At 32.4% G+C, this 24,545-nt stretch overlaps 1 protein-coding gene across 1 annotated transcript; it reads left to right on the top strand.

Annotated features, from left to right (window-relative positions):
• The first annotated feature begins 7,419 nt into the window (after positions 1-7,419).
• On the top strand, positions 7,420-8,247 carry LOC133178225 (uncharacterized). The gene is made up of 4 exons (XM_061312972.1): positions 7,420-7,501; positions 7,670-7,912; positions 8,009-8,135; positions 8,241-8,247. The coding sequence occupies exons 1-4, from the start codon at positions 7,420-7,422 to the stop codon at positions 8,245-8,247; spliced, it is 459 nt and encodes a 152-aa protein (XP_061168956.1).
• The last annotated feature ends 16,298 nt before the right edge of the window (positions 8,248-24,545 follow it).

Below are 24,545 nucleotides of genomic sequence, written 5' to 3'. Positions count from 1 at the left end.
GTTGTATGGCTTATATAATGTTCCTGGTAAAAAAATGTTAATGGGATGACTGAAAGACAGCAATGAAAAAAAGTACAACATTTAATTAAGACAAAAGTCAGGGCACTTCTACAGCTTATACATTATGAAGCCGTTGCTCGTAAGAAATTAGAATATCTTAATCAATAAGGCAGCACACAGGAATGTTGTTACAGAAACAGCCATAGTCCATGATGCATCATTGTGAGGATTGGATCCAAGGTCATCTGGCACTACTGAAAGGAAACACAACACTCAATATTTTCATCTTAATGACTCCTGCCTTAAGATTTACTTAGTTACAAATTGAAGAATCAAAAAGCAATTGTTATTCATCACACACAATATCTTTATTTTTTACTAGAAGTTTGAAGGAATCTGAGAAATTTTGATTCCAAAACTACAATATGTACTGAATCTTAGAATTCAGATTCAATTGATTTTGTTTAGGTATAATTTGTATGTTGTAATGTTGTCTACATGTGTTTATGTGGAGTGGTATTGTTTATCAGCTGATTGTGTGTGTGACATACTGCCAATTAGCTGATTCTGTGGTTGTCATGTTGTTTATATACTGATTGCATGGTTGTCATGCTGTTTATAAGTGAATTCTGTGGTTGTCATTTTATCAGCTGATTGGGAAATTGTCATATTCAATATTTATCAGATGATTGTGCATCCTCACAATGTCAAGGTTTTGTGATTTCGGAACTCCACTGTGTTGTGTTCCGAAATCACAAAACCTTGACATTGTGAGGGTGATGATTGTGTGGTTATCATATTGTTTGTCAGCTGATTTGCTGGTTGTTGTATTGTTTGTCAAGTGATGGGAAAGTTATCAGGTTGTTTATCAGCTGTTTTTGTGGTTGTCATGTTGTTTATCAGCTGTTTTTGTGGTTGTCATGTTTATCAATTGATTGTTTAGTTGACATAAAGTTTATTGGCTGATTGTGTGGATGTCTTGTTGTTTATATACTGACTGTGTGGTTGACTTGTTCCTCATCTGATTGTATATAGTTGTCATGTTGTTTGTCAACTGATTTTGAAGTTGTCATGTTGTTTGTCAACTGATTGTGTAATTGTTATGTTGTTTATCAACTGATAGTGTAGTGTCTTGTTGTTTATCAACTGTATATGGTTATCTTGATGTTCATCAGCTGATTGCATGGTTGTCATGTGGTTGTCAACTGATTGTATAGTCATGTTGTTTATCAAATGATTTTGTACTTGACATGTTGTTTATCAGCTGATTGTGCAGTTGTCTGATTGTTTATCAGCTGATTGTGCAGTTGTCTGATTGTTTATCAACTGATTGTGCAGTTGTCTGATTGTTTATCAACTGATTGTGCAGTTGTCTGATTGTTTATCAACTGATTGTGCAGTTGTCTGATTGTTTATCAGCTGATTGTGTGGTTTTATTTGTTTATTGTCTAATTTGGTAGTTGGTTATCAACTGGTTGGGAAATCATGTTCTTTATGACTGATTGTGTGGTTCTTATATTGTTCATTAGCTGATTATGGAGTTGTCATGTTGTTTGTCAACTGAATTGTATGGTTGTCTTGTTTATTTACTAATTGTGTGGCTGAAAGTTTATCAGGTGATTGTGTCGTTTGTCAACTGTTTGTTTGGGTGTCAAAGTTGTTTATCAACTGATCATGTAGTTGTCACGTTGTTTTTCAGCTGATTGTGTAGTTGTTATATTGTTTATATCATTTCCTTATATTTTATTTATTTGTAAGTTAGTTTATGCATATTTTTTTCCTCATGTTGTATTGTGAGTTTTCAACATGTTTTTTGACTTTCTTTGAACACCCCCCCCCCCAAAAAAAAATTTCCCAATATAATTATTTTGTCTACTCACTGGTTGTGTTGGACGTGTCGTTGTTGGCCTGCATGTGGGAGATGGACATAAATAGGACAACAAGTATTAACATTTGACCTCTGAACTCCATTTTTAACAGCAGTGCCCTCTATGATCAGTCAACGAAACTTTTTTTTTTATAATTGTCTGAAACACAGCAGGAAATTAGAGATCTTGGGATATGTTATGCTTTTGCAATGTCAAAAAATATTTTGAATAATGGATTAGAGTTGGTAAGTTGATTTTGATTGGATAGAGCTAGGTTGATATTAATTCGTGTAGAGTGAATTGCTAAAAACAGTGCATTAATACAGGTATTGTAATTATAATGACTTTCAATTAAATAAAATATCATATAGAAATTTTATTTTCGAAAAAGTCTGGAGATGCCAAACTGCATTTTAATTAACAACCTTTTTTCACAAGAACTGGATTAATTTTCAGAATCATCCTAACTTTAAACAAATATATTTGTATGCCTAGTGTTTTCTTCTGGGAACTGTAAGCCGTATAGAACACTTTAAATGTGTATATGAAATATATATATTAATTTAAATTTCTAAAGTGTCTTTGGTTTTGTTTAAAAATTCTTACGTGAAATTTTCTTCTGGAGAACATTGTATTTGTCTTAAATTTTGGATACTTATTCTTAAGGTTCAGAAACCCTCTGCTCACTTATATGAAATGTTATTTTAACCCTTATGATTTTCCAGCAGAAATGTATTTTACAAGTAAAATAAAAACAATTATAGCATAGTTTGCGGGGCAAAATTGGATAAAAAAGACATTTTCAACTTGGCAAATTATAAAGGAATAATAGACATTTATGTTATCAAGAGTTATCTCTCTTTTCAGAGTATCAATGAACCTTAAATATCCATTTTCCAATTATATACAGGGTTATATTGTTTTAAATTTTTATTTTCTGACACTTGTTTCAGACATATGAGTTAAGTATTTTTCTGATTATTTTTTAAAGTTAGTATTTATATACTATAATTTGAACAACTTAGTATTTAAGAATTTTGTAAATCGTACATACCTCTTAGAAGAAAATATTACCGCTGTGTCCTTGTCAAACATTGGGCTAAAATAACGTAAATTGTGATAATAAAGAACTAAGTGGGGCTTCCTTGTTCGAGTGCGAATTTGTGAACAAATCGCCTTTTACCAAAAAATCAATTCTATCGGATAATAATTAATGCGTGGGAAGGGAAAAGGGGTGATACGCAATGTGAATCCTCATTTCATGGTTGCAGATTTATCCCGAAATTTTTGTCAACTTTAAGGTCAGACGACACGTTCCTCAATAATATATAATTTTTTTCCAAGAATTTGTCATTGAACTAACGCTACTTTAACAAATTTCCTCACAAAAAATTGAGGTACCTTACCAGGCATTTAAGCAAGATACCAGGGGGTGTTATTTACTATATAATCCTATTGGAAATCACTAGCATTTCTAATATCACAATTTTTGGGTGTCTTTATCTACTTTAAAAATCATAAGATAATGATAATTATGATCAATTTGTTGTATATTACGAAGAGATACAAAACAGATTTTCGAGCAACGTTTCGTCAGGCCTTAAGTGCTGAATAATTCTTTAAAATGTGATGAACCTGTCATATAATACGGTTTTGCACTTTGCTTACCTAGTAATTGGTATTGAAAATCTTCGTATTTGATATCCTCTTCCGATCATTCCTTTGGGGGAATGACTAAGAATTTTACTTTGAATTTACATATAAATTTATAAAAAGCACTATATGCTCACAATTTGAGCGATCCCCCCCCCCGTTTTCTTCGTTCTGTCCTTCCTAAAAATGACCAGTGTGCTATAGTAGTTGCATGTAGAAATATCATTATTTTTTTATCTTACTCCCCCTTTTCTTATGAAGTGCAATTTAATTATACATTTAATTTAATTATATATTTTTTATTAGATTTGTATAAGATTGTCGTTCAGACAAAGATTAGAGAGAGAAAAAAAAAAGCAAAACAATTAAGGAGATATATGTACATATATGTACACTGGTTATTTACAAATTATGAAATCTTCATATTAGTTCCCTTTGTTGTGAAATCGTAAAGTCAGTAGATTGGTCAATGAATTCATTCTTATAGATGTTATCTCCTCTCATGTTCCGTTACGTGTCCTGCCCCGGGGCCCCCATGTATCACGGTCCCAATAGGTCAGCCCCCAGCATTCACCAGTGACCACCAGAGAGTATTAGAAGGGTAGAGATATTTCAAACTTCCTGAAAGACGGTGTATATCCAGAAACAAAGGTAAAAGCAGTTTTATTGTCTTAAAACGTGTTTCGTAAAACGTTAGAATACACTGAGTGTTTTTGTATATACGTGTTTGGGAATCCGAACTTTGAATTCATTTTTTTTTTCAAATCAAATGGGATTTTATAAGAAGAGGTTTATGATTCATTTGTGACTACTAGCTGTATTATTATTATTCTGAATTGGGAACATTTCAAACGATTGACAACTTCCATCCTATTTCAAAACGAGAATTTGGAGTTTATATGTAATTTTAACATTAATTTACACATTTTAAAGATAAAAGTCTTGAGAACACCGTGAAATAATTCGAAGTAAAGGCAAATTGCCAATTTTAATCATATAAATAAAATTTAAAAATAGACTAATCGAACGATCGGTATAAAAATTTTGCCGACAAATTAAAGAAAAATAGTGAGTGACTGCATTGTTTTATTTGTGGATTGCTTCTTGTCTCTCTCTTTCATTTTTTAATTTTAGATTTTTTTTTTTTTTTGGAAAGGGGGGGTTAAACGATAAAACTATTGATATGAATTAACTTTAGAAGAATTACAATAAAGTTTATGTATTACTCAGTATGATCTATCCCCTTCCAAGATGGATAATTATTTCTACAATTTACATAACTTGAAGAAAATCAGCTTTTTTTCATCTTCTGATTAATTAAGACAAGACATCTGTGATTGGCACCTACACATTTTTATAATAAAATGTAAAATTTTACTAATACACATTGCAAAATAGAAATCCAGAAATGACTGACTCATGTTTCACGTCATAAGCGTGTTTTGCCCATATAGAGAGGAGGAAGCTATTATCGCTGGTTATAGTTTGTTATTGCCTGTTATCTTACTGATATACATATATAGCAATAACACCAGTTAACACGTTACTGATTGGTTAATCACTCGAAAAAAAACCCATTAACACTGTCTTCTGATTGGTCCGTGGTGATAATGAGGCCTCTTAGAAGTAATCATTCATCGGAGTTCATTATATACTCAGTCCTATGGAAGTTACTTTTGAAAAGGACGCAATGTCCATAATTACCCTGATATTGGTATGATTTAAGTTGATCGGATCTGGAATACGTCTGCTAGATAGATTCCAAGTTTGGTGTCCATGTCATTTAAAAAAAAACAACCAAAATATACAAAAATATTAAAACACACATTGAATAGACATGACCGAATGTTCATTATGAGATGTCATTTTAGTATTTTTAAGCCTTTTTCTTACAAACAAAACAACAAATCAAATATTCAAAATTTGATATGAAAAATGAATTTCAAAATAAAAAATTGATATGTAAAATAATATATAAAATCAAGTATTTTCTTTTTACATAAACAAATTTTTGATATCAAAATTCACTTCTTGATACCATACACTAATTTCTGAAAAACAAACATTAACATGTAAAAAATAAATAAATAATAATAATAATAATAATAATAATATCAATTTTACAATTATTTGTTATTTATCAAAACTGAGTTTTTTTCTTGGTCCTATCGAGATCAATACAACGAGGTTTGACTGTATACTAGTATTTAAATGCAATGACTGGTAAATACCGGTCTCATTAATGTACCTGTTTTGTTATAAAAGATAAATTCCAGATCTGCAAATTGTATTTTAAAAGTGGTTTAAAAATGCAAACAAATTATAAGATGAAACAGACTGTCTAACATTTGTACTAATTTTAGAGATTTTATAACCTTATCGAAATGCAATCAAGTGTAAAGGTCATGCGCGGATCTAGAGGGAGGAAGGGGGCCCGGGTCTCCCTTATATTTTCAGATTTATTAAGTTTCTCCGCAAAGTAACGAAAAAATTACCTCTGACCCTCCCTCTCCTTTAGGAAGCACATAGCCCTCGTCATATGATAAGGAGTCATGTATCTGAAGAAAAAGTAGACTTAGTATTAAATAAGTAACTTGTTCTTAACACCCCCTCCCACGAAATAGGTTTTTCAAATTTTGCTTGCAAGTCCGACATTTGTTTGAGTTGGTGTGTACCCCCCCCCCCCTTTCCAACTAGAAAAAAATCCTGGATCCACGCATGAAGATTAATGTGTAATATTTCTGAATGATAAAATAATATATTTTGACGAAACACAGTCAGGATGTGTATATACCTATTCATTTTGACCTTGTTAAGATTAATTTGAGATGCAGGATGGTGTTCTAAATGTACAATGCACAATGATAGGAGTTAGTTTTAAACAAATAAAATGCAGCATTTGTACCACTGATAAAATTTTTATGCACCCGTAATCAAAGATTCGGGGGTATATAGTTTTTGTCCAGTCCGTCCTTCTGTCTAGCTGTCTGTTTGTCCGCAAAAACTTTAACCTTGCCCATAACTTTTGATTGGTTTGATCTATGGCTTTCGTATATCACATGTGTATTCCTTGTGACAGGACCTATCTTTGGATATCAACATATTTGACCCCTTGACCTTGGAGTTTGACCCACTTTTGCAAAAAATTACCCAGCTTTAACATTGGCCGTAACTTTTGAACAGGTGATGCTAGGACTTTCATGTTTCACATGTGTATTCATCGTGACACGGCCTTTCCATGGGTGTAAATATTTTGACCCTTTGACCTTGACCTTAGAGTTTGACCAACTTTTAAAAACTTTAACCTTGGCCATAATTTTTGAACAGTTAGTACTAGGGCTTTCAATTTTCACAAGTATATTCATTGTGATAAGATCTTCCTTTGGATACAAACAGTTTTTACCTTTTGACCTTGGAGTTTGACCTACTTTTGAAAAAATTTAATCATCGCCATAACTTTTGAACAGTTGGTGCTAGGGCTATTATATTTTTCATGTGTATTTCTTCGACAAGGTCTACCCCCTGCGTACATGTACCATTAATATTGACCCTTTGACCTTGGCGTTTGACTCAGTTTTAGAAAACATTAACCTTGACCATAACTTTTGAATGGTTGGTGCTTGGACTTTCATATTTACCATGAATATCCATTTACACAAGGTCTTTCTTTGGGTAACGACATTTTTTATCTCTCGGCCTTGATCTTGGAGTTTGACTTGCATTTGAGAAACTTTAACCTTCGCCATAAGCTGCCATACGGGGGGATTAGTGTTTCAAAAACACATTTTGTTTAACCTAATAATAATTTCATTTTGATAATCCAGGAAAGCTTCTTACTTTTTAGATTACTTTTACAGACCTAGGAATATTTTTTTTACAGAGATCTTATTTATTTCAGATGAAGATAGACCAGATATTGTTGACTGTATGTGTAGTGTTCACAGTTATCCCGCTGTCCTCTGCAGCGCTTCCACTTATAGGTAAGTAACCAAACCAGTATTCCACAATTATATTATTTTTTTTCTCAAACTGAGCAGTCAGACCAAAAAAAGATACATAATACATGGAATCAGAAATTTAGATTTGTAAGAACAGTGTAACATCAAACAGAACACTCTTTTGACATTTTCTCTCTTTCTGTTTTGTAGCCTATGCAGCACCCGCCATTTTCGGATTAGGAATGCTCGGCGGATTCGGCGATAAACTCGGACTTGGAGGGTTATTTGGTCGTAAGAAGAAGGAACCGTCATACAGTCCTCTATTTGGCGGATCTTTTGGTGGTATCAACGCCAATGACATGTCAATGATGTTCATGTCAGGATTTCCACCGACAGGGGGCGCTGGCGGGATGCAAGGAGGGTTTGGTGGAATGCCAGGAGCTCCTGATATGGGTGGAGCTGGGCTTGGATTTGGCGGATCGGGACTTGGGATGGGCGGCCAGGGACTTGGTGGGATGGATATGGGATTAGGTGGTGGCATGGGAGTAGGGGGAGGTATGGGAGTAGGGGGAGGCATGGGATTTGGTAGTCCAAATATGGCCGGAGGATTTGGACAGCAGTCGATGAGTCAAGGGCAATCCAATTTTGGCAGGAGGCGTCGGCGACGCGCCATTAGGTATTTTCAGTGATTGCAGAATTTATAAATGATTGTAAAACGTAAGCTCTATTATTAGTAAAAAAAAAAATAGAAAAATATTTTATCAAACCCTGTCTTTTGTAGGTTGTGATGCAGTCCTTGGCTATCAATAAATGCTGTGATAACTAGTATTTATGCACGATTTTTCATTGTAACAAAATCATTGTCTTTCATGGACAGTTTTTTATTAAACATTTTGTTGAAAGTTTTGTTTGTCTGTTTAGTTCTTCTCAATAAGCTTATCTGTTCAGATTTTGTCCGTCTGCCTGTTATCATTTTACAGACCAGACCTGCCATAAAAAGTAAATGGGTTAAAGGAATTCTTTGTTCAGATCAAGTCCCTTCCAAGAAGTTATAAGGACGGTTATTTTAATGTATACGGATAAAAATACAGGGGATGAAAGTCTTGTTACAGACAAAATGTGAAGCGGTCAACCATACATTTGCTGCAGCTTTCACGTACAAGCATGCAGAACCTGAAATTTCGGGAGACTCTAACGCATCACTTGAACAAGCTAGCTCACAAGTCAAGAGAGGAACTCCATATACTGTCCGCTATTTACAATAAAAATTTGGACGATTCTCCACATAAGCACTGTGCATTACATGCGGATCTAAAGGGATCGGGGTTCGGACCCCCCCCCTTGGAATTATGTACATAGTAAAGTAACTGAAAAATGAACTTGGACCCCTCCCCTTTTAAAAAAAACGTGGACCCCTTTTAAGTTGGTAGGAAAAGTCATACATATGGAGCTTAAGAAGTGAAGCGGCTCAAACCCCCCCCCCCCCTTTCCACAAAATACATGTAGGTTCTTCATATTTTGGAAAGGGGTTTACCTTTTTGTGCTTTTCAACAAATTTCTGGATTGGATTTTTTTTGGACCCCCCCCCCCTGAAAAAAATTTCTGGATCCGCGCCTCCATTTTTTTCCCTGGCATGCACGTCAAATATAAAAAAATCATGAAAAAGCCTAGAAAACGTCAGATATTTCCGAGTATTGTATCTTATGAACTACATTACAAATGTTTCATTGTGTGTAGGCGTTATTTGATTTTGGTTCTCCGCTTTTATTGAAAGTGGGGTACATTAATTTGGTTCTGTCCGTGTCTGTCTGACACTTTCGTTTTCGGACAATATCTCAAAAAGCCTTTTTTTTGCAATAAATTTTTATATCACAAATTAATTTTAATCAGTATTTTATTATGTAAAGTCAGTTTACATAATTGGATTGGACATCAGGCATGGCCTATATAAGTCCTCTCCAAGAAGGTCAAGGTTACAAATGTTAAGAATTGACAATGATTTACAATCATGATGAAATAATTCATAATAAGTTACATTAATTTCTTTTGTTAACTAGAAATGGGAAAAAAGGGAGAGATAGATTAATAAATTCACAAGAGTTATTACTTAGCATGTATACTCACTATACAATATAATGAAAAAATAAAAGAGTGCAAACAAACAACAAAATAGAATAAGTAAACAAATGAAGTGCAAAAGACAAATATGCAAGGAAAAAAAGCAAAGAAAATAATATTAATAATAACAAATAAAAAATTATGGAACAAGCAAAAACATTGGATAATAATAATAATAATAAAAAAGAATGAAAGTGCAAAAGACAAATATCCAAGAAAAAAATACAATATATATACATGGAAATGCTGAGATTTGAAATAAGTATAAATATCAAAAATATTAGGAAATTAATATTAAGACTTAAATATGAAATAATATCAAAATCGCTTTGAAAACTTGATGTATTGTTGGACTGCTTCAAAAATTGAACAGTTATTTTTATCAGGTAATTGCCTATCACCAAATAGCAAAATATTCAAAATTTGATCAGGAGAGAGGGTTTCTAATTCTATTATACTCTGAAGACTGTCAAAAAATATCATTCTCTGATTATTATACGCAGGGCATTCTAAGAAAAAATGATAGTTATCCTCGTTTGGATATCCGCACTTAGTACAAGATGCCATTTCACTTAAATACTGATTTTACAGGTGAGCATTTAGATTACTAGATTCATTACGTAGTTGACAATGTATAATGTTTTCCTTGCGATTACCATAATTAAAGATCTTGACATCCTTTATTCTGTCTATAGTAAGTTTCTTTAAGATATTCTTGAAACTTGAATAAGATTCAATACATTTTGTTTTTAATGGTAAATTGTTCCATAATTGTATAGTAGAAGGCAGAAAACTGTTGAAATATGACACTGTCCTTGCTTGAGGTATGACAAAATTAAAATTACCAATATTCCTAAGATTGTAACCATGATTTGGTGGCATAAGAGGTAGGACCATTTCTTGCAAATAGAGAGGGGCTATACCTTACACAATTTTATAAAATAACAAGAGTTTTTGTCTTTCCCTTCTATTATTTAATGGTTCCCAACCTAATTCTAAATACAGAGCATTTCTGGATGAATTTTTCCTAAGTCCTGTTATTATTCGGGCTGCTTCTACTTGAATATTTTCTAAAAGATTTGAAAGTTCCTGTGAGCAATTATCCCAGACAATGCTACCATATTCTAAAATGGGTCGAATAAAACCAAAATAGACTTTTATCAATGCACTCCTATCTAGCAAATGTTTCAACATTCTTAAAAGATTTAGCCGAGAACAAGCTTTTTCATATAAATTATTTATATGAGATAACCATTTGGCATCATTTTGGAAAAGGAGTCCAAGATGACAGTGTGTTCTAGATTCATTAATAATACTACCATTAAACCCAAAATGGACTGGGGGATGGTCATTCGAACTTCTTGAAAAATTTAAATTACAGGTTTTGGTTGGATTAAAATCCACAGCCCATGTTGAAGCCCATTTATTAATTTTATCTAAGTCAGACGTAAGTGATATTGCTGCTGCATTAACATCATTATCTACAATTATAAACAGTAATGTATCATCTGCAAATAACCTTGTATTATTAGCTAAATTATCAGTTATATCATTAATATACAGGAGGAATAAGAAAGGACCTAGAACAGAACCCTGAGGAACACCTGCAGATATAGATTTAAAATTTGGATAGAACCCATTTAAGGCCACTCTTTGAACTCTGTCATCTAAATAATTTCCAATCCATTTTAATAATGTACCCTGAATACCATAAGATTCTAATTTAAAAAGTAGACCTTTATGCCAAACTTTATCAAAAGCTTTTGAAATATCACAGAAGATAAATCTAACATCACTACCTTTATCTAGGTTTGATATAATCGTATTATAAATTTCCACTAATTCCACCAATATATCACAAATTCCTATGGCATAAAGAAGACCCTATTGATTTTGAGGTCAAAAGGTCAAAGTTCAAAATCAGAAAATCATATATTGCCAAAAAGGTATTTCCACATGATAACTTAAGTTCTCTTTGAGCTTGTTTAATGAAGTTATATATATCATAACTCCTAGTGACTTACATCTTCTCAATGTCAAGGTTTTGTTTTCCTCTACACAAACGATATCACAAAACTTTGACATTGTGAAGATGAGTGACTTAAAGAAGACCCTTTTTGATTTTTAGGCCAAAAGATCAAGGTCAGAAACTCATACAATGCAAAAATTTCCAGATCATAACTGTAGTTCTACCTCAGCATTTTCTATGAGATTTTATATAATTCCGATTTTTTTTTATTTTTATGTCAAAAGGTCAAGATAAAAAAATCATATATCTTGCATAAAAAGGTTACCTGGCCCCAGGATCATGAATCATCTTAAGGTATTCCATCCCTAATAGCCTCAGATTCAATGAATTTGAATACATAACAGATGTGTATGGGTGGAATACGCAGTATATTTAGACATAATTCCCATTTATTAGTCCCCTACCGTTGAAACAGGAGGGGACTATAGGTTTTTACTATTAGCATGCAAGAATGAAACGTGTCCTAATTTATGACCTTGACCTTTGTTGAATAGTTATCTCCCTCTTTTTCTTAAATAATAAAAATCAATTTTAAAAAATCTATACGGTAAAAAAAATTGTTTTCAATTGTCATTCTATTTCTAATGATTTAATGCATCTTTACACCACAGTATTTCTTGATATTCTTATTATTTTAAGTTTTATTTTAAAAAAATCGCTTGTCTCCATAGACTTCAATGCAATTTCTGGTAATTAATTACTGCTTAGTTAATTACATTTTTGAAACATTCTCTTGGTAAATCCCTTTCTACTGTAAAATGCTTTGAATTAATATCAGAGTATTCATCGTGATGGATATTTAAGGATAGAGAATTAGGTCCTATTAGGGATGGAAAACCTTAAGCTTAAGTAAAAATCTTTAAGTTCTATTTAATTTTTGAAATATCAAGCAGAACAAAATTAAAATATATTTCAATATTGCTTTACAAAAGCGTTGTTATCTGCAAATTTGGAGATTAATTAAATAATAAATAAACATTTTACGGGTGATTAAAAATTTGACTTAAGTCTAAGTTTGTCTCATGATCCTGGGGCCAGGTGATAACTCTAGTTCTTTTTTAAGGTTTTGCAGTGATTTTATACTTTTAGTCAACATGGTCAATATGACTTAAAAGACGCCTATTAAAGTCAAAGTCCAAGGTTAGAAATTTTATACATTGTGCACACATTTCGGGTGGTCACTTTAGTTCTTAGTAAGCTTTAGGTCATGAATTTCTTTCACTAAAAAAGATCCTAATTGACTTTAAGGCTAAAAGCTGAAAGGTCAAGGTTGATCTTTTTTCGCCATCTGCAATTTTTTTCAGTTCTTCCACCCTTTTCTCATTTCGCTACGTGATCGGAAGGTCATTTGTTCGATTCACGGCCGCAACTGACCTAAGTCGATAAAAAATACACTGTAGGTAGCAACTGTTCCTTCGCCAAGCGCTCGGCACTTCGAAGTGAAAGTTGCAGGTCTTTCGGATGAGACGTTAAAAACCGAGGCCCCGTGTCACGGTAGGCGTTGGCACAATAGAGAACCCGCAATGGCACTGAGTGCCGAGAAAAGGTCTATATTTGAAGCCCGGCATATAGTGACGACTCTATATGAGTGAAAAATTCTCGACCGGGACGTAAAACAGCATACAACAAGAAAACATTGATGTAACCATCAATTGTCGCCCGGGAAATAAATAAAGTAAACAATGGAAATGAACCGCTTCGATATGTGTGAAAAAGGCATGCGTCTAAATGAGAGTGTTGGTAAAATGGGTAGGCAAACCCGGGCCGGGGCAAATTAAAAACCGGGGCTATTCGAGATTTTTTAATTTTCTGCCGTAATACTTTATCAATCCAGCTGAAATTTTCAGATTATGTTTGTTATAGGTTTATTTGTATTCGATATGAAAATTGCCTTGAAATACTCAGTATTTTAGATTTCCTTGGCGATTGTTGATTTCCAAGTTGGTAAAATGGGTAGGCAGTTACCAAAGTCAACATTTTACGTTTTCTGACATATTTGACGAAAAGTCAATAAAGTTATGAAGCATTCTGATATCTAAGATTATATATTAACTATAAATTAGTATTTCTTCATTGGTAGTTATTGCTGCGTAAAATTATACGTTTTAAGAAAAACCGGGTCATTAAAACCGAATCCGATCTTCGGGACAACCCTGAACAATCCGGAATAATTGTACAGGTTAAATTACGAGAGATTGTCACCTGAAAAAAAAAAAAAACTTAATCCCAATTATTTGTTGGCAGCTTTTATTTCATTTTTATTGATATAAAAAATCATTTAAGGAAAGTTCAAATAATTATATGAATATTAATGCAGAGTACTATGCCAGGCTTTAATTAATCACACATAAGCTGGCTTGATCAATTTAGACTAAGCAGAAGTGGCTTACCTTATTAAGTTAATTATCTTTGAAAGAGGAAGCTGGGAAGGAAATTAAATAGCTGTGATGTAAAAATAATTAAGAGAACAAAGTGACATCTTTTGACAATTATACTATAATGAGTTAAGTTTCGTAAATTCAAAACCCATTTGATTAAAAATATTTTTAATTTTTTTAAATTCATTTATTAGTGCCTCAAATGTAAACCAAACAAGACAAAAATGAAAATAGTGCATTAAATATTTTAGTTCAAATTCCAACATTTTAGTAATTTCACTTATTAAATTAAAAAAAAAAAAAGCTCTTGTGAGGATACCTCCATGTGGTTAGAACTGGGCAATGTCACAAAGGTGATAGCTAACATCCTCCGATACGAACACCATTCGCTATCATTTTTTCGGAATTTTCGGGATTGCCCCGGGGCAAGCGGTAAATCTAGTCTTCCCGACGCCCGACTCCCGACGGTCCCGGATTTTGGTTTTTTGGCGATTTCTTTTTTATCGGTGCACAGAAATTCTTCAAACTTTTCAGGCACATTTTCTAAGTTTAAATGAATTCATTGATACATAAAAACCTTAACAAGTTTACGTATTTAATACTGAATCAGCAGTATCACCTGCCAAAAAGCGGTAAATCTAGTACTCTGTTATAAATGCGAAAACCAAAGACGGACATCGATACATAACGGAGACGTGGTTTCGTAGATAATTAAAGATATTAAAGATAATCAAAAAATATTGATATTAATAGGGAAGATATTTTTTCTCAAAAAGATGGATTTAGTATTTCAGTGAATGCGGGAATAATTGCATGGTATTATCAATAATAAAAAAAAAAAACATTTTAATTCTATAATAATCCATAACATCAAAGTGATTTTAAAGTCAGGTTAAAGTCATTTTTGATCATAGAAAATTTATTTAATGCAATTATCACTTCAGTAACTAAAGCTATATATTTTAGCAGTGTCAGCTTGGGTAAAATAATTAAATTCCTAATCATCTGGTACAGTTCAAAGTGAAGAGATATACAGTCCAAGCTATACATGCTATAGTAACTTGGTTGTCATGGTTGTGTCAGGGAATACTGCTAGATGATTCATAAATCGTATGCATGTTTTTTAAATCTATTACATTTCGTTAAGGTAAACATATAATTTAAAAAGCAAACGTAATTCCAAAAGATGTGGCTAAAATGAAATATAAATATAATATTTTAATTAGATTGAAAATTATAGAATATTACATAAAAAATGTCCTAGATAACAAATTTCTTCCGATACGAAGCTTTTGAATTTAGAAAGAAACGATTGTATAATTAACTATAATTCAAAAAAAAGAAAAAAAGAAAAACTTAAAATAAATTAATAAAAAGTTAATTCACATTATTTTGAAGGAAAAAGAAGAAAAAAAATAAATAAAAAAGAGGGGGAGGGGGGCTCTGAGGTAGAACCACGTCCACGTCGTAGAGCCTGGGAACACAAACATGTTGTGGCAAAGAGTTCAACAAGGAAAAAAAAACCGGAAAATGTGTTTTTTGTGAACGCAAATTAACTGGCATGTAAATGAGGTTTTCCTCTTATTTCTTTAAAAATCTATACTTCAGTTTGTTGTATTTAATCGCGATTCTACGAAAACATCGATGTCCGTCTTTGGTTTTCGCATTTATAACAGAGTACTAGATTTACCGCTTTTTGGCAGGTGATACTGCTGATCCAGTAATAAATACGTAAATTTATAAAGGTTTTTATGTATTAATGAATTCATTTAAACTTAGAAAAGGTGCCTGAAAAGTTTGAAGAATTTCTGTGCATTGATAAAAAAGAAATCGTCAAAAAACCAAAATCCGGGACCGTCGGGAGTCGGGAGTCGGGAAGACTAGATTTACCGCTTACCTTGCCCCGGGTGATCGGATCCGGTTTTAATGACCCGGTTTTTCTGAAAATGCGTAAATTTTGCATAATTTTCAGCAGTTTGCGATGTAAAACTCATTTGTTATAGTTAATATGCCGTGTTAATCATGGGGAAAACCCACAAGAATATTGACGTATTGACCCATAAGTTAAAAATACCATAAAACGTCGTCTTGATTTTGCCTACCCATTTTACCAACTAGGAAATAAAAAAATCGCCTAGAAAATCCAAAATCCTGTGTATTTCAAAGTGATATTTACAATGAATACTCAAACACCTTTAAGAAACATAATCTGAAAATTTCAAATCGATTGGTGGAGTATTAGCAAAGAAAATTAAAAAATCTCGAATAGCCCCGGTTTTTTATTTGCCCCGGCCCGGGTTTGCCTACCCATTTTACCAACACTCTCTAAATGATAGAGACGATAGTCGAGAATATTTTGAAAACCTATAGTCGGATGAAAATCGAACAAAAACGATAATCTTTTAAACTTTATCAATTCCTCAAGTAAATGTTGGCTGCATAAAATATAAATTGAAACCAGACACATGCATCACCTATTTTCAAAAATGCCTTTCACTTTAAGAATATAAAACACGAACTGTGTAAAGTACGTTTTTACGTTTTTATGCCATAAGTAAAATTCGATGTTCTAAAAAAAGGGACCTATCGTTCTTTCGATAGTAAATGATAAGCAACTTTATATATTAGATATGAAAACATATATATTTTTACAGATTCACTTTATGGGAGTAAATATATTGTGTATCTCGTAATTTATAAAGGGAAAGAACATTCTGATTAACAATCTTTTTAATGTTTAGAAAACCTTTAATTCTGAATAACTTCTCCCACCTCAATTCCCATATACCAACACTTAAACTTATATGTATAGAGCAGCCCGGTCCTCCGGGCTGCAATTAATCAATCTTTTCCTTAATCGGGGACACAAATTCCCTGAATTAGTGTTTTCTTTTAATTCAGACAACATATTGATATTAAATAAAACAGCTTGAAATTAAATTCGCTTGTAAACATGTCATATCGACTTTTACATATACAGCGAAAGCACAGGTGCTTGGCAATGGGACTTCACCCTACTCCCCCCCCCCCCCTGTGTGTATCCCATGGGTTCTTCGACTAGCTTTTATAAAAAAAGAAATTATACTCACTGGCACTAAAAGAGAATTTTATAGTATAAAATTTTTGAAAGGTAAGGCTAATTAAGGACATACGCAACGTACCTTACCTACTGATAATTTTTCGAGATATTCTTAATTTAAGATTGTAGTGCCATCAGATGTTCGTAGACGTAAAATCGACATGTGTTACCAGGGGTTTTGAAATGATATCAATTGATGAAAATTCTGGTATAATTCAAAGAAAAATATACAAAAATTACTAAACATATATTCTAGATGTTTTGTTTATCCAACCTTGTTTTAGAAAAAGTGTACAACAACATATGTAGACATTAAAATGTAGCACACATTTCCTTTAAGTATTGGAACTCTTCAACTCCAGAGAAAAAGACTATAAAGTTCAAACTACGTTGCGTATGTCCTTAAGGTTATATTTTCACTGTGTAGAAACGGACTAGGGTAAAGTGCGTTACCCTAGACCAAGATGGCGATAGACAAAAACGCTTCAAATTTTCTCGTACAAATATTGGTGATTTCTGGCTTAAAGTTTTACTTAATTTTGCATCAATTTGTCGGGCAGCTTCAGTTTTACATGCTCGCATGGAGATTGTATTCAACTTTAGCTTAATTAAAAAGAAAATGCACGTCAAAGTTTTGCTGTAGATTTATTTACGATTAGGGTAAGTTTTTTCGAGACTAGGGTAGAGTTATTTATTCTACAACCTGATAGTGCACGATTTTGATTTTTTTAAACTGCTTTATACAGTTAGTATAGTTGGAAAAGGCTTTCTTGAACGTGTTCAAGAACTTTTACTTCCACAAAGAAATCATACCGGTTGCTATTTTTTAATAACCACAATTTCCATACAAAATATTACTCTTATTATGATCGTTATATTTTCCGTTTCATGTACATGTATTATTTTATTGTTAAATAAATATACATGTATAAATGATGTAAGTAATTTATTTGATTTAACTTTAATTCCTGTATGAATCTAAATCTACGTTGCATCCCTTAATCCCCCACTTTGGGCGAAATCATCGAAATGACTCATTAACCTTTGTTTTATTTGCATTTGTTGGTACTCGACAGTATGGAATATTGACTGAGTTAAATCCGCATTGCGGGTAATTGAAATAAACTTTTATCAACTGAAATGCGAAAATAACAAACAGTATTCATGTTCAAAGTCCAATTAAACAATACAAATTGTGAACCGAGCAAACAAGGACCTCGGAAAACATCCGAGGTGAGATCAGGTGTCGTGGGGAGTAGGCATCATCTTTCGATTGGTCACCTCAGCCACGTATCCTTTGTTTAAATCTGATAAACGAAAAAATGTGTTCACAATTCAGTAAGAAAATTATGAACTAACAATTTACATTCGAGCTAACAATATAATACAAATTGTGAACCGAGCAAACAAGGACCTCGGAAAACATCCGAGGTGAGATCAGGTGTCGTGGGGAGTAGACATCATCCTCAGCCACGTATCCTTTGTTTAAATCTGATAAACGAAAAAATGTGTTCACAATTCAATAAGAAAATTATGAACTAACAATTTACATTCGAGCTAACAATATAATATATTTGCTAACAAGATCATTGCATTGACCACAGAATTTGCAAAATGTTGGCTTTTAAACGAAATTGTTTATAGTTACCATTGTGTCATCAACTTATTCGTCAGCAGTCTGCCTCGTTTAAGATATTGTTCGTACGAAAATATGCTCCTGATTATCGAATCCACTGATGAAATAAACCCTATATGCAGGAGAAAATAATATATTGCTACATAAATAAGGGAAGTTGATGAAAAAAGAGTTGGGTTCATCACGTTTATCATAAAATTTTTAGCTTATGTTTTAGTTTACCATCAATATCTTTCTTGAGTAAAACATCCAATTATGTAATGTGTCAGAATATGTGGTGTCTTTTATTGAGTTTAATGGGACATAGCAAATCAATGTTTGATGTTTATTAAGAAAACGTCATCAATATATCTAATATCTACCTTATATCTAAGGTCACAGCAAGTGACTTTTTAACACTAGGTCGCAAACATGGAAACAAGTGTCGGATTTTGTTTTAAGGTCTGATGACAGGTCCGTCGAATATCTGTTACTTATCTCTTGGCATTATATAAAAAATATTCATAATTGTCATTCGCTTGTGATATCCGAGTTATTTTATTATGTCTTTAAAATAAATACACTAAAAATTGTGACTTTGGCAATTACAAAAAAATCAAATAGAATACTTAGTATACAGGAAACACCACCCTTTGGTATCTTGCACAAATGCCTGGTAAGGTACCTCAATTTATTTGTTAAAGAAGTAATACTTCAATGGCACATTCTTGGGGAAAATTATACATTTTGAGGCACGTGTCGTCTGACCTTAAAGTATAATAATGTAAATTGTGAAGGTATCAAACACTGATAAATCTCATAAATCCGTAAACAAAATGAAACATATAGATGTATTGACAAATGTGCAGTGATGAGGACATAGCTCTGTAAGTATCTATGATTATAGGGTATCTACAAAATGACTTTGACAAATACGATGTAATGACGAACTAAACACCTCCATCACAAAAGAGCGCAGTTTTTGTTCGGAAGGACTTTCTATGCGTTGCTGAAAGATTGAACTTAAGTGTTCTGATTTTCTAAGAATAATTTATTGAATTCTTGAATATCAAGAACTTAAGTGCAATTTTTATGAAAAAACTAACACAAATTTTCTGAATCTAAGCCCAGGTTAATCTGCATTTATCTTACTCTTGGACAAATGCTTTACCAAAGTTTTATCAATAGGAACAACACAGTTCATTTTGCTCGTTTTTCTCAATCTGGGATAAGGCGTAAAAGTGCTAGTAAAATAACATTTTCTGTATAATATGCAAATCTAAATACAAAAAAAGTCAGAGAGAGAGAGAGAGAGTATACACATTAGTTGATGACACAAAATATCAACCATCTCGTTTAAAGTCGACATTTCGCAAATTTCATGTTTGATACAATGACCTTGTTTGCAAAATTAACACAATGTGTCGTTAAGTCGAATGTTTACTGACTTTTTTCATATTAAATTTTAGGCCATTTTTTTTTTCATTTACCTGATCATGACAAAAAGTACACGGCAGTTTTGGACAGCTAGGGTATGTTCATTTCTCAACGGCACCTTATCCCCCCTCTGTTTACACTTTTCAGAGGTCCATTTTGCTCTGATCATAATTTGTATTAATTGTTTCGATTGGATTTTAGGTATGATTTCTGTTTATTTTTTTCCACATTTCATTGATGACACTTTAATTGATCTGTAGATAATTGAAGTTGTTCGCCGTATCTAAATCAACAGAACACTGTTTTCAAGACTCAATTTGTTTTTTAAACAGAAACCAAGACTGATTTGAACAAATTTAGGCCATTTTGCTCTTCCAGAAATTGTCAGTGCACTGAGAATTTTTCAATTACATAGTATTTTGTGCAATGAATTATGAATTTACTGGCAGAGTATGGAACGCCAAATTAACATATATTCAAATATTTGTACCTATCTTCAAATATTTGTACCTATCTTCAAATAAATGTACCTATATATCTTCAAATGAATTGAAGATAGGTACAATTGAATTGAAGATAGGTGTAAATAATTATACCTATCTCTAAATAATTATACCTAGGTACAAATAAATTGTACCTATCTTTAATGGAATTACACCTATCTTCAATTCAATTAAAGATAGGTTCAATTGAATTATACCTATCTCTAATTCATTTGAAGATAGGTATAATTGATTTAAAGATAGGTACAACTGATTTGAAGATAGGTATAATTGATTTGAAGAAAGGTACAATTAGAACATATCCACAAAGGATTTGAAGATAGGTACAATTCAATTATACCTAGGTTCAATTCGTTTTGTGTTATTGACAAGAATAGATATGGGTTACCCCATATCCAAGATATTCGACTTTTAATTTATTCGAATTTGCATTGTGCTCAGATGATTTCTAATAAAAAAAACAAGTATTTACTGATAAAACGTCAGAGATACTCAAGCTGTAGAAAGTCAACTATAAAAGTGCCATAAAAATCCTAAAATGACATAATATTTAGGCTACTGAGTTTCAACATATTTTGTTGAATAAAATATGCGTGTACTAGGAAACAAACTGCATGTACATATATAACGTTACATGCATGTACAGTGACTTTATCACAAAGTTGCACATAGTTTTAAAATAGTTTTAATTTCACATAGAACATAGACTAAATATAATTAATCGTACAATTTTAAAAATGTATTGAACACCTCACTCATTTTCAGAAATATTTGATCCAAATAGCATGTTGCAATGTACAGGCCTGTAGCAACGTTTTCAAAGTGAAGGGGGGGAGGGGCTCCGAAAAAATCCCGCGTTAACTATGGGCCTGTGCTAGATGTGTACCATCTAACTTTCCAAGGATAGAATCTTAGAACTGGAAAAAAAAATTCAAAACAAGTCCAAGCCGCTATGGATTATCAAAGCCCAGTTTGTTTGTTTTTTCTTAATAGCAAAACTATATAGATCTATCAAGGATAGATTTTAATTTATTTTTTAATTTTGTGCTATTAAAGTACTATCACTCAAAGTATATAGGCAGATGTTAAAGATGGGTCAACCTGTCACCTTTTAGAGTAATCAATGAACTCGTCCAGAGATGCATTGACGGTCGTTGTTAAACGCAAAGGAAAGCGCGAGATCGGTTGTGGAGCATCACTGAATATTCCCTATAGTCATAGAATAGAATCCGACATTTAACACTTAACATAAGATTTTGAATATACAGACGTTTTGAAGATGAACTTCATTTTTGTTTCTAGAAATGTTTTTAATTACAGAAATAGTATATTTTCGTGATTTTAAACTGAGTAGATCGATGACCTAGCATCATTTTAGATAACTCAGCCCCTCTATCGCTTGAGTAAAAAACTTGCACTTGTTATGAAACCGGAGAATAGTTCTAAACTTCTTCATCAGTTCATGTCCGTATCAAATACTGATACCCAATCTACATGATCTAAGCGTCACTAGCGAACGGTGCATACACCTGTGCTTGCAAGACCAAATAGCCTAGGTCTACACACGTGCGAAAATCCTTTCCGACGAGTTGCTTTGCCGAGAAGTTACGATTGCAGGTGTCTAACCATAATAACCATTCCATTATTTTAAAAAAAGTAAAATAAAACACACACAATTAATGATTAACATTCTCACTCAAAAGAAAATATACGACAATTAACAAACAATAATCATGACAGTAATATAATTGGTGAAAAGATTTATCATTATCAATCGAAGTATGACCTATATATTTTCGTGAAAAAGACTGAGGAGGCAGCGAGCGTAGGAATATGAAAACATTTTATTTGCTTTTCTGGGGAAAAAGTGATTTTCTTAAAATCTTTTTACGTTAATTTTGTTTTCTTTGACATACTAAATATATATCATTATTCTTAACATTTGTTGTAATGTTGTATCTACTGATCATGAATGGAACTATTTTCTTCGGAGCAATTGTGTGAAGAGTACCTGACTTTAGTAATATATCTTGAATAGATAATATGCACTGATCGAATATATTAAAAATAATGAACGCTCCCTTGGAGACAATATTGAACATGGAGGGAAACGCACAGAGCATACAGAGCGACGACAACGAGGATGAAAGGAGAAATAAAGGTATGTTAAAATGTGAAAAAAGCATTATATACTTATTAAAATACACATGTATGTCAATATATACCCGAGTACCCCGAAAGTGTCGGAGATCGGTAGATAATGAAGGGAGTAGTTATTATTGCCAATATCTTAGTAATAAAAGATAGGTTCAATTCAATTGTACCTATCTTTAAATCAATTATACCTATCTTCAATTCATTGCATTTGTACCTATCTTCAAATCAATTGTACCTATCTTCAAATGAATTAAAGATAGGTATAATTGAATTATACCTATCTCTAATTCATTTGAAGATAGGTACAATTGATTTAAAGATAGGTACAATTGATTTGAAGATAGGTACAATTGATTTGAAGATAGGTACAATTATTTGAAGATAGGTACAAATATTTGAATATATGTTAATTTGGCGTTCCATAGCAGAGTGCGTTTTGAGTTTGCTGAAATAACATTTTTTAAACCCTAAAGCAAGCAAAATGACATTTTTACACATGCTTTACCCTAATCACTCAAATAGATCACAAAATCTTCACCCTAGTCGTAAATTTGCGTTACCCTAATCTTGTTCAAATTTTCTACCCGTAATTTGGCTTTAATTATCACAGATCATGCAAAATTTTTGCAATAGCTATGTACTTCTGTTTAAAATAAATCAAATTAAACCATTCATTACATAATGTAAGCCTGCATAATGGGTAAACTAAGTCCAAATTAATCGAAGCGTATTTGCCTGTCGCCATCTTGGACTAGGGTAACGCACTTTACCCTAGTCCGTTTCTACACAGTGATTTTTGTCTGAGGTCATGGCGTCATACAGTACTTAAGATTTAGCCAAGGCTTGTTAGTCAAGTTGTTCAATAGAATTCTTGTGATAACTTGATCTTGGAAACTTCATACTATCTTTAATAACTATTAACTGGAGAGCATGAAGAGTAAACACCCAAACAAGCCAGAGTATTGAAGCTGATCTGTCTATTATCACATTATACATTACAGGTTGCATAACATTTGGCCATTCTCGAATGCAACATTCATGTCCAGCAAAACAGAAATGAATGAAGCTGGTCTGGTCAACACTTGTCGATTATCTTTATCAGATTAACTAATGGATGTTTAATTTGAATGCATACTGAGTCTCTCTATCTTTAGAATTTTTATAAATCTACACATATTCATAACTTGCAGACGTTTCATTTATTCATAGTAAAAAAAAATATCAAAGTGATTGATATATGCTGAATATTCTTTTGCTAAATGCAAAGATGTTAGCTCATTTGTAACACGTTTATTTTTTTTTTTTAAATAAAACATTTCTTAATTATCAAAATTGTTCACCAGTTGATGTTTAGATTTTTATGTGTTGTAGTTTTTCTTTCAAAAGCACTGGTTATATCTTTTTATCCATGAACAGGCCCGTTGGAAGAAATTTCAGAAATTTTCAGTTTAAGATGGACACTATCAAGTTATCAGAAGTTAAATATAAGTTTCATGATTTAGGAGACAAAATCATAAAATATAGCTATGTATGAATCGGCATAAATAGGGGGGGGGGCACTCCCCCTCCCCCGGCCGGACCCTACGTCCATAAAAAAGGAAATTACAAGTATAAATATATGTAGTGTATATGGAATAAATTCATGTCCAAGTTTAAATTTATGCTGATGCCACTTGTTTAAACTTTTATTAATATTGTTTCTTAGCAAAAGAATTCGTTTCATTACTCAGAGTCACGTTGATTACACTGGATTTAACTTTTTTTGATTCT

This window comes from Saccostrea echinata, unplaced genomic scaffold, assembly GCF_033153115.1.
Source record: "Saccostrea echinata isolate AGI-Se365-2 ecotype Australia unplaced genomic scaffold, CSIRO_AGI_Sech_v1 ptg000002l, whole genome shotgun sequence".
In the NCBI taxonomy this organism is placed as follows: Eukaryota; Metazoa; Mollusca; class Bivalvia; order Ostreida; family Ostreidae; genus Saccostrea; species Saccostrea echinata.
Note: the sequence above shows the minus strand (reverse complement) of the source record. Positions and strands in the feature narration are given on the sequence as shown.

Excerpts from the sequence above, each read along its gene's own strand:
- LOC133178225 (XM_061312972.1), top strand. The coding sequence starts at position 7,420 with ATGAAGATAGACCAGATATTGTTGACTGTATGTGTAGTGTTCACAGTT. Across the intron at positions 7,502-7,669 it reads TGCAGCGCTTCCACTTATAG|CCTATGCAGCACCCGCCATT; the intron begins GTAAGTAACCAA and ends TCTGTTTTGTAG. Across the intron at positions 7,913-8,008 it reads GCCAGGAGCTCCTGATATGG|GGGGAGGTATGGGAGTAGGG; the intron begins GTGGAGCTGGGC and ends GCATGGGAGTAG.